General features: G+C 46.5%; 1 protein-coding gene across 1 annotated transcript in view; it reads left to right on the plus strand.

Annotated features, from left to right (window-relative positions):
- Positions 1 to 11,795, plus strand: part of timm50 (translocase of inner mitochondrial membrane 50 homolog (S. cerevisiae)) — a 28,764-nt gene that overhangs the window by 9,008 nt on the left and 7,961 nt on the right. The window contains exons 4-8 of the mRNA XM_005737520.2: positions 3,020 to 3,041; positions 9,428 to 9,486; positions 9,675 to 9,794; positions 11,340 to 11,444; positions 11,655 to 11,759. Of these exons, the coding sequence (XP_005737577.1) occupies positions 3,020 to 3,041; positions 9,428 to 9,486; positions 9,675 to 9,794; positions 11,340 to 11,444; positions 11,655 to 11,759 (411 nt within the window). The remainder of the gene's footprint in view (positions 1 to 3,019; positions 3,042 to 9,427; positions 9,487 to 9,674; positions 9,795 to 11,339; positions 11,445 to 11,654; positions 11,760 to 11,795) is intronic.

An 11,795-nucleotide genomic window follows, 5' to 3' on the forward strand; every position in this document is an offset into this window, starting at 1 on the left:
CACGTAGATGCTCATGCAGGTTAGTCGTGTTTGCTGGAGCTGTGCGCGTGCACCAGCAGCACAGGCCTTTGGTTACACCCTCAGGTTTGCCTCTTTCATCTGGTTTGAAGCCAAAGAAATCCCTGATGGGCGACTTTGGGGTTTGATTACATTGCTCCGCCCATCAAAAAGTCACCTCGCCTATCATCATTTATTGGACTGATGAATATCTGCTGGAAAATTTTAGATATCGCCCAACTTTACCATGAAACCCAGCACAAAGCGCCCTGGTGGTGCTCAGGGGCGTTAGTGCACATGGCAGGAGTAACATGGAGGCCCCGTCAATGTGTGAGAATATTTGTGAGAGTAAATCTGTGAAAGTGCATCTAAAATACTCTTAAACCAGAGCGTTGGCTGTTTAAGCAGCGTGGGGAAACCTGCTGCTGACCGCGGCTCACGCTGACACGCACAGGTTTGTTTTTAGGGTTTTCGTGGACGTCCTTGTGGTTCGTCTGCATGCAAGGTCTCACACGTGAGCGGACCTGTGGGAACCCTCTGCTGTTATTTAACACTGTGGTCAGTATGATGTAAATGTTCTAAAATCAGCGCCGCGAGGACACGGGAACCGCAGGCCGGCCTCTTTTCCGTGCTGCGCCGTAAGGACCGCTCTCTCACATTAAAGCCTCCGGCTGTATCCTGTCGAGCCAGCAGGCGGGCCGGACCGCTTCAAAGCCGAGGCACACTTCTCACACCTTCCTGCTAGCCTGCCCCCCTCGTGAGGTCACACGACCCGGCTGTCAGGAGGAGAAACCCTTCAGACGACACACTGTGAACAGATTTACACGTTACGGTCGGCTCGGCGGCCGTCGGGGTAAAAATCCGATGAAGCACAAATGAATTAAGAGCAGCAAACAGCCGCCTGCTGGAGCTCTCAGACAGCTTTGGGAGAAGTGGTGAGCACCGAGGCTTCTTCCAGGAACAGCTCCCGGTGTCCCTGAAGAACAAGCTGTTGGCCTGTTACAGGGTTTGGCACGCTGTAAGTCATGCAGGCGAAATGATAACCTTTGACTTCATAATGACTTTCTCATAACTACAAAATGTAAAGTCTTTACATACTCAAGGAATCATGAGGTGGTCAGTTATATCAGATGTAAATGTTATGAGAGGTTCTCATCATTAGGACGATGTTTATGGGCTATTGGTGTTTTTCAGAAGCACAACATTCTGCTCTGCAGCGAGGGAAGCTCTGCGCCGCTGGACGGAACTTCGTAGCTGGTGTAGTCTGTGTGTGGAGGGGTGACACGGTCAGTGCATGTGTGAGGGCAGCGTGGTTTTGGCCATAAATGACAACAAACAAAAATCCACGAGCCCAGACTTGATGACACTCGTTTGATTTGTGGGCATAAAGTTTGAGCCGGCGTGTGTGAACAAACGAGGCACCGCTGGGATAAACGGGCCGATCTCAGTTTTCTAAGAATGAAACGTTTGTACAAAGAAAAATAGTTCTGATGTTTCGTACACGTGAGCTCCACCGCCGAAAACGACTTCCTGTTCTAGTCGTGCAGGTTCCTGCACAGCCAGGTTGGCCTGTTAAACAAACTAGAGCAGTGAAATGCTTTGCTTTTATTGGATGTCTGTGTGGAGTTGTGTGTGTTTGAGGGCTCTCTGTTGCCAGCACGACACGTTTAAATGATGAATCCCGTCCGGCCGGTGGTCTCCGTTTGCCAGCTCAGATTCTGGGATGTTTTTGTACTTTCTGTCCTCGACACGTCGAGTTTGGGGGGTGTGGGAACCCGTCCCGCTCTCCCAGGCTGCTCTGCAGTCGCACCGAGGTGTCGATGAGGGTTTAACGGCCTCTTCCTCGCCTCTGCACTGACATCACTTCACCCCCGCACGAGAGCATCTGCACGCCTCTAATTAGCCATTTTCTCCACTCTGTAAAAAGAAAAGAGCTTCACCAGAGGAGGTTCATGCACATCCACCTTTTCCCACACGTCTGCCCATCAGAATTACATTAAAATCATTAAAGAGTCGAATTAAAATAATAAAGTGCATTTCTAGCATCAGCTGGTAGGAATCTTGGAAATCTGTTTGAATATCAGGATTATTCCCAGGAAAACAGAAAAAGCTCTTAATATAAATAAAATCAGACGTTTAATTGTTATTTCATTTTTTTCTTTATTCACTGATTAAACCTTGAAGGTGAGGACGGTTATTTATTTGCCATCCCTGGAAAATCTTTCAAAGGTGGATACAAGTCGGAGATTTTATTGTCTCATACAGATCAGTAATAAATTGCCATGAAGAGCCCACACTGTCATTCTTTTTTTACTTTGCAGTAAAGTCTCGTGTCTCTAATCCCAGAGTGTTTATTTCCAGAATAAACTCCTAAAAGTCTTAAAGTGAGCAAAGTCCAACAGAGTCAGTGACGCGAACCTGTGGTCCAGTGTAGTAACTGCAGTGTCGCTGCATGTCCACCAGGGGGAGGGCTTCATCACAGATCCGACTTCAGATCTCTCTTCATCATCTTATCTTCTGTCTCTAAAAAGATTTTCTTCGTCCTTCTTAAAAGTTCAATTTCAAATTGAACTTTTAAAAACAAATCTTTGTGTAGTTTTTACGCCCAGAAAAAGTCATGAAGCTGTAGATGAATCATAGAAGTCATATAATGTAATTATACATTATACCTGTGATACTTGATAGTTTTTTTATTTATTTTTACCTCTGTTTTATTTTGTCCCGATAAATAAATGCATTTTATTGTATTTTATTCAGACTTTATTGAGCTTTTTGCTGTTTTGTTTATAAGTAAATCTCATTTGAATCCTGTTAGCTAATAATCAGCTGATCAGTACCTGTCTCACCTGAGGTCTGTGTCACGAACATAAAATAAAAATTATTTTCTGCAGTGTATCAGCACACGTGTAAGTAAGCAGACCGATGTGGAGCTGCATGTTTACGCTGCCCTCACAGCTCTGATGAGCAGACGTGATTGATGAGAGCAGATTTGTAACCACCTCCTTTCTGCTCCTCCTCACAGATTCCAGACGAGTTCGACAAAGGTGAGTGTAAACCTTTTTTTTTTTTTTTTCTCAGCTCGAGCTCACATTTAAACTGATCTTAAACTGTGTTTACTGCTCACAGCTGAGGCGCTCTCTGCTTGTGTGAATGATTGATCACTCGGTGCCAACTGTTCTCGCTCTGTGTTTGCTCCAGTCATCCATATGCCCCATCATTCACCCCGCCCACCCCTGAGCTGCCTGTCAGCACAAATGCACACGTTTCCATCCAGCGAGACAGACTACAGCTCATCGCCTCCGTTAACCCGCTGCCTCTTAGCAAGATGACAGAATAATGGGAGTAGTGCTAAAAATACATGTGGAGACCATTGGCATGCTGAAGGTGTGGAAAGCTGCGTTCATTAGCTGAGGTGCAGTTCTGTGCAGCAGTAGGTTTGCATACGTACAGATGACCAGTAGCAGGCTGGACCACCTTTAGCTTTTAGAAGTGGCCGTGCGTGGTCACAGTAACGGGCTGCAGGGTTTAAATAACTGACGGGGGGCGGGGTGTGGTCCTCTGCTGATGTAGCTCATCTGCTCAATCCGAGATGCTCGTCTGCACACCTCTTCATGCACGTCAGTCATTATTGGTTTGATTTTATTGCTGAGTCGTGCAGAAAACTACATGCTCCGCCCAAACAGGTTCACAAGATGTTTATAAAACTGAAGCAGCAGCTTAATTTACAGATGAAGTAATAAAGAAATAATCTCTCCTGATTGTGTTTTCCAAGCTTTAGAAACAAAGATGACAAAGTTCATCTTACGATTAATATCTATAAAAGATTGAACGGCTTCCATGTGTGGCTCATGTAAATTCAATAAGTGAATGGAGACTGAATCCCAGAGCTGCATCATTTCTACATGCAGGAGGAAGAACATGATGTAAACAGAGTAAATCTTCATTCTTCTGGCCTTTCTGCTCCTCGCATTGATCTGCTCTCTTTCTTAAAAAGCTATTCTGATTGCTTATTAAACCTAATAATCAGATGGTCAATATCTCTTCCTCCCGGGGGTCCAATCTGCCTCCTCTTCTCCTCCTCCTCTCCTCCAGTCCTCCCTTTCCAGCCTAAATCGCTCCCTGAGGTCCACTTTGTCCTCATCTGGCTGCAAACCTCCGTCTCTCCTCCCTCTGTGGGTGACGCCTTCGCCCCCTCTCTGCCTGTCCGTCTCCATCTGCGGTCGGCAGCTCGCGATGCCGAGGCTGGAACCGGTCGGGACAGACGGGAGAGAGGGAGGATGTGTGGATTGATCGATTGATTGATGAACAGAAGGACGAGGTTGGACTGAAGCTCAGGGACACTGAGTATTGATGAGTGGATTAGATCCGGGCTGATGTGACGCTCACAGCTGTCCACCACACACTCATTTACAGTGTGGACAGCTCCCCACGTCACAGTTTGATCTTCTTAAACCAGCAGTTTGACTCTTAAACTGTTTTTATACACGAAATTTTGCTTTTAATTCAAGTTTCTGTGCAGAACAGAAAGTTTTTGTAGAGGTAATGATCATTTTCCCTCCGTGTCCTTGGAACAGTGTGTCAGACATGAGAAAAGAGTTTAACGTCTCTACATAAAGCTGTTAATCTGCAGGATTAAAGCACAAATCATTGTCAGATTTATATTCGATATTTTATCTATAGTGGAAAAAAATAACGAAACCTTTAAATTAGAAGTTGTCCGTTTTATTCAAACAGGAAAATTCAAACCTTTTACAAGAGTGAACGACAGCATTAGCCGCACAGATGCATCTAAATCCACATCCATACACCAAAGCAAGAACAAAGTGAAACAGAAGTCTGCAGGCTTCAAAGCTCAGTCGGCTTCAGTTTCAGCGCCGCCGTCGCCGCGTGAAACGAACCCGCGGCAGATGGAAGCGGACAAAAACTGATCTGCGTCACGTTTAGCTGTGCACACAGAAGGACTTTATTGCTGTTTTAATTAATACTGACTGTAAGGAGAAAACGGCTCGTTGGTGTTTGCAGCCGGTTTGCTTCAGGAGTAGAAATCGCTGCTGGCGCTCTCTGACAGCAGACCATCAGTTATGACGAACACTGAAGATGCTGAGGAAGAGCCGACCTTCATCATTAGTTCTCACATGCGGTCTGAGGGGCTGTAAATGTATTCACAGCGAGGAGAAGAAGAAATGTCAGAATGGTGATGAGTGGTGGATTCATGCACATCATGACCTGCGGGACCTTAGGAACCAGGGGCAAATGATCCCTGATTAGCTTAGGGAGCAACCTAAAAGTTCACCACCCCTCAGGGAGACGCGCCTCCACATCTTTCATCCTCCTCACTCCTCTTTTATATTCTACCTTCCTCCTCCTCCTCCTCAGGGAGCGGCAGAAGGTGAGTGGGGCGATGGATGTGCGAATGGGACTTCTGGGACACGTTTGGCTGCAGAATCTGTTCGCGTGCCAAGTGACGGCATTTGTGTCTGTGATGCTGAGGAGTGTCGGATACCATAGCAACCAGCATGTGACACGCCTCGCACACACAATGCAAAGTTTTACCTTCAGAGCGACAGACTAGACTTGGAGATGGTGGAAAGGGGGAAATCTCACGTCCTGCCACCTGTCCCACACTCTGATATGAGCCTTCAACATTTACCCAGAATGCACTTCATATTCACATTGCTTCATATCGTGACACTGTGAGTGGGCAGCTCTTTGAGCCCTAAAAATGTCCCCTGGATGTCTGCTGTTCATACGTTGGTGGATCTGTGCGCTCTAAGCCTAAAAACCGTCTTTCTGTCCACGCCGAGCCCTCCGTGGTGTTTGAACCTGACGCGTTCGTACTGCGTCCTGCTGCCGGAGCATTAATAACCCCTCGCAGTCAGCCCGGGGGCCTCGTATGAACACATTGAAGAGGCCACGGCGTGCCGTCGTTTGTCACCCGGAGAGAAAGCAAACGATTGATATCTGAGGAAGAGGAGGAGGTGGCGTTGTGCAGCAGATGCCCGTCCTCACTGTGGCTTTTGTTTAAGGCCAGAGACCTCCATCTCTCCACACACCTCCCTCTTTAACTCTTTCTTCATCCCCTTACTCCTCTATCCCTCTCTTTGTCGCCTTCATCATACCTCCTCCTCCCCCACCTTTTTATTTCAGAAACAGTAAAAACTTACTGAGCTTCTCTGCTCTTAACACTCAGATTCAGATTGTTTTCTCTTCTCTTGGATCTTTGTGAGGTCATAGAGACGGGGTCATCTAAGGTGGTGCTAAAACAGCTTGTTTCAGAGCTGGAAACAGTAGAATAGGCCGTGCTTGGAGTGTGTTGCATGTTTCCACCTCATAAACGAAAGAAAAGTCAAGAAAGGGAAAATATTCTCGTTTAGGAAGCGAAACCAGTCTTTGGCTGCATTTTGACAACTGAAACAAATTCCAGTGTAATCCAGTAAAATGTGGTTAACATCCTGGTGTTGCCTCGAACACCACCTTCCTCCTCTCAGTCGTAGAAACTGTCAGAAAGACAGATTCCTCCCCCATCACCACCTCCATCACCTCTCCTCTGCTCCATTAACATGATAAAAGCCCAGATTAATCCCCCTCCCCTCTGTGGAGGATATCCCCACACACTGGCGTCCTAGATTTCCCTCTCACACACACACACACACACACACACACACACACACACACACACACACACACACACACACACACACACACACTTTTCCTGGTGTGTTTGGTGGGGCTCCCAGGGGACAGGTTACTCAGCAGCCACGCTTTACACCCCACGCTGCCTGCACGCGTAAACATCCTCTTCTTCAGCCTCGAGGATATCATCGCTCCTCTTTTATTTCATTACTCTCACACCATCTGTTTGCTAGCACCCCACAGCCTGTATGTAAAAGATGGACATACCTTCTCTGACATCACACACTACTTTCCCCCGTGTGTAATCTAGCTGTTGTCACAAATAATCTGAACACTCGTGTTTCTGCAGATGCTCATGCAGAGCAGGAAAAACCTCACTGGAGGTTTTATCTTTCCTTTCAGGTCATTGTGTGTCTTAGAGTTTGTTGTCTGTCTCTTTGTGGCCATTTCATGGTTTTGATTTTTGTTGTTATTTCTGGGCTTCTTAGGATCTTAATGCAGGTGTTTTGGTCTCATTTTCTGGTTATTTTGTTTGGACTTTTTTCTCGATTTTGTGGATATTTCTGGATATTTGTTGGCATTTTGTCTTTTTTTTTTTATGTCTGTAAATGTCATGCGTATATGAGTATACATCGAAACAGAAACCAGATTTAAATGTGCTCAGTCTCCCCTGCATGGTCATCTCCTTGTTTACTTCTGGACATCTTTAACTGAACTTTATTTATATAGCGCCAAATCACAACAACAGTCAACTCAAGGTCTTTATATTGTAAGGTCGACCCTACAATAATACATACAGAGAAAAACCCAACAATCATATGACCCCCTATGAGCAGCACTTTGGCGACAGTGGGAAGGAAAAACTCCCTTTTAACAGGAAGAAACCTCCAACAGAACCAGGCTCAGGGAGGGGCGGGGCCATCTGGATACAGTTACAGTATTTTATTATTTGGATAAAAGCAAACATTGAAGAATTACCAACATATACACAGACAACCGTACAGGGGATCTAACCAGAACAAACTGAGCGTGATGTTTAAAATGAAGCTCCGATGGAAGAAGGAAGTCTTTTCCAAAGTGATCCAACCTCAAAATGTGGATATAAAAGGACGTGGTGGATTAGATGGTCGGCGAGGCAGGAATAAGATCAGAGGAGATCTGAGATATAAGCAGGAGCCATGTAGGGTGTTGCACATTATTTATAAATGTTCAAATAAATACCAGATTTCACTAGAAGCCAATTAAGGAAGCAAGAATATGAGAGACGGCCCAGCTGTGTGGTCCAAACAGTGAAAAGTAATCTGCAGTAATCTAGACAGGACAGGATTACTGAAGTTCTTAAATGACAGTAAAGGTTTGTTTTTGCGGTGTTTGAGCTCAGACGGTGGTCACAGTCGGGCCATGTGATGTCAGCTCTAATATAAATGTGATTGGCTTGTAGGGAAACGTCAGCCTCTCTGCTGCTGTCAGGACCTGAACGCTGAAATTAGGCTGTAAACACCTTTATTTCTGCTGTAAAGTTTTAATGAGGACTGACTCACTGCTGGAGCTCGAGCGGAGTGATCCAGGTCTCCACAGGGTCTTTTATTTTGAAAACTGCCTGCTCTAAGCTTGCTTTGTTTGCCTTCCCGTCCTCGTTTAAAAGATCTGCTGTTCTTGTTAATGACACAAAGCAGAGTGGTGCCGTGGGAATGAAGACCTCGTCTTCACAGGCTGAGTGGAACACGATAAGGAATCTGAGCTCCATCTTTGCTGTCCGTGTTTTGATGGATGGATGCTTGACCTTCTAATTTGGAGTCATGCACTCTCTCCTTTGCTCCGCCCCTCTCTAATTATTAACCATATATACATGTACATATTTCCACACAGTGTGTGTCCACCTCCTCAGCGTGTCATCACATCAGGCAGATGGCTCCCTCGCTTCCTGCAATGAACTCTGGGGGACTGAGTCCCTCGGGAACACAGCGTGCGTCTCTCAGTGCTTGTGTTTAGAGGGAGATGAAGGATAGAGGTGTGCAGTAATGAGCCCACCACCCCATGGGAAATGGAGTCATTGTTATTTAGTAGTCATTAGCACGAAGACTCGGCATCGTCTCCCCCGATCACCACGCTGATAAAAACCAGTCAGCTCAGCTTTGGGTTTTATTCTGACCAATCAGATCTCCTCCTGCTACTCCAGTATTTGTTAAAGCTAAAAGTGAATTTAAAAATTAATACAAGTATATACATAATAATCACATTCAATGCCATCTCACAGAAATGTATGAAGAAGATCATGGACGCTGTGTGTTTTGCTGTTATTTACCAGGGTTCCCGTGGGAACCTCGATAAATAAAAATGAGAAAAAGATGAAAATAAAAAGATCTTAAAATGTCGCATTTCCCCCAAAATTACTGCTGGTTTGTTCAAAACTGGTAGAAGGGAATCGCAGCCAACAGAATAGATCTTCCCTCCGTATTAAATGGTCGTTTGCTTTTTGAGGAGATGACTTGAACGTGATGTTTGCCGAGCTGTCGGAGACCTGCGGCTTCAGCGTCGGCTTGGCTTGGCTGGAAGTCCAGCTCCACGCGCACTCGCTGAGATCTTATCAGCTGTTTGCGTCCCCTCAGGGAGTTGTAGTTTTCAGAAGCCATTAGAACTACAGCTGTGCTCACTTTCGGTCATCTGTCGGCTTTAAATGGGCTCTAAGCAGCTAACAGAGGAGTCCCGCCTCCTCTTTGATCATCTCCTGCACCGTCAGCCTCCGTCTCACAGTCAATTCACTTATGTAACTGAGCACTTTTCCCTTTTCTTTCAGACCCTCCGGTCATCCAACAGTTACGAAGAACCTACAAATACTTTAAGGACTACAGGCAGGTGAGTCCAGTCAGCGTCGGTGCATGGAAACATCCAGAACTAACTTTCATGAGAGTCAAACAATTAAGATCTGATTAAAGTGAAGACCCAGCTTTAGTGCAGCCAGTTGAACTATTGCATTACCTGTTTCGGACTTTTAGAGGCTCTCTGTGACCTCGTCTTTGTTTGTCTCTCGTTGATGATGTCAGATGATCATCGAGCCCACGAGCCCGAAGCTGCTCCCCGACCCTCTGAAGGAGCCGTACTACCAGCCTCCTTACACGCTGGTGCTGGAGCTCACAGACGTCCTGCTGCACCCGGAGTGGTCGGTACGTCTGCTTCTCCGAGAGCTTTACAGCCTTTGTCGATTATAAACGGTCCAATGGGAAGCTGGAGGGTAACACTGCAGCAATCCCACTGAAACTGAACAGAACTGAAAACTGTTAAAGTTAAATGAGTCAAGTTTTTCCAACTTCCTTCAGAACGTTATGAAGGTGAGGAATCAGCAGGCAGAAGAAGCATGCTCTGTCAGTGCTCTGTCAGCCCTGCAGAGGTGTGGACTCGGAGCAAAGCAACAGCGTGGTGTATTTGATCCTTTACAACCAGCCCCACAGATTAGAATCTGTCAGTTACAGATACCCCTGATCCCAGCACCTTATCTGTATAAAGTAGACTTGGAGTCAAGACCACCTGAACCAATGGTACTGAGAGTAGCTGTAGATGATGTTTTCTGATGGGCCTTTGGAGGAAAACAGGAGGAGAGAAGCTGAGAGAGGCGTGTAAGACTGCAACTCTGGATCGTCACGTTTTGGAGGGTCTAATACATTTAACCAGATTTCTAGAAAGGAGACCTGCTGCAGCCAAAACGGGATGGATGCTGTGTTATCCCTGTGACAGACCTGCGACCTGGCCAAGGTGTGCCCCGCCTCCCACCCTGAGACAGCTGGGATAGGCTCCTCCCCTGTGACCTTGAATTACATAAACGGAAGAGAATGGATATTAATTGTTTGGCCAAACGGTGTCTCAGGAGATGAACTCCATTAGTCGCCAACAAAGAAACCCGAGTTAGAGCTGTGGTACGTAGCTTCCTGCTTCCAGGGCTCCTCACCTGCTGTTTTTTAGAAAGCTGCTGCGAGCTTGTGTTTGGCCTCTTATTGTCCTCGTTCCCTTAAACTTGAAGCACACAAAGAGCTACAGTGAACTCCTCAAGACTGAATAATCCTGAAATGATCCTTTAACAAACAGGTTACAGTTCAGGAGAGACAGGTGGAGGATGTGCTGGAGGCGTGTCCACCACCTGTCCGCTCGTTCAGTGTCTGCTCCTTTTCACTCGTGTAAAACACGCCTCTTACCTGACAGGTGCGCAGCAGCCAACACCTGCCGCCGGTTAAAGCAGGCAAACACATTCACCTGCTGGACCGTGTCAGCCTTCCTTCCTGTTACACACACACACACACACACACACACACACACACACACACACAGGTGATAATGGGACAAAGCTTGTTTTATCTGTTTAACTCAAAGCAGCCTGAGTGACGAGGTCACGACCTCTGAGCGTGCCCAGACAGTGGCTGTCAGATCTCCTTCCTGCAGCTGTCGGTGCCTCACGCCTTCATACTTTTGCAAAACGATTCATGTAACCTTCATTAACGACTCTTTTCTGGTCTCGCAGACACTGTGTTGTGTTGTATTCTTAACAACATGTGATCAAACTTTATTATGATAAACAGAGAAACTCAGAAAGGGAAGCAAACTGCTCGCGTCCACCAAAGTGCAGGAAAAGCTGCAGGACTTTGTTCATGATGAGCAGCAGCTGGAAACCCTACGCTTCAATCCAGATGTGTTTAAACAGCTGCTCTTTCTCTCTGCAGTTGGCAACAGGTTGGCGCTTTAAGAAACGTCCGGGCATCGATTACCTGTTCCAGCAGGTGGCGCCGCTCTACGAGATCGTCGTCTTCACCGCAGAGACCGGCATGGTGAGCGTTTCAGCAGCTGCTCATAGAGACGGCTTACAGTTCCCTCTCCTGCTGTTCCCACACAGGCTGGCCCTCTTTAATGGGATCGTACCACTTTGAACTCACGTGGGGGGAGAGAAGCGTGTTTCTGTCTTATTTACTAATCTGAGGCGTGACGACACATTAAATCAGCTCTTTGCATCCATGCTTTGTGCTTCCTCTCGTGTGCAGACGGCGTATCCTCTGATCGACAGCATCGACCCTCAGGGTTTCGTCATGTACCGTCTCTTCAGAGACGCAACGCGTTACGTGGAGGGACATCATATCAAGGTGTGTGTGTGTGTGTGTGTGTGTGTGTGTGTGTGTGTGTGT

Source organism: Pundamilia nyererei, unplaced genomic scaffold (assembly GCF_000239375.1).
Source record: "Pundamilia nyererei isolate P.nyererei 1_Seehausen unplaced genomic scaffold, PunNye1.0 scaffold00076, whole genome shotgun sequence".
Taxonomy (NCBI): Eukaryota; Metazoa; Chordata; class Actinopteri; order Cichliformes; family Cichlidae; genus Pundamilia; species Pundamilia nyererei.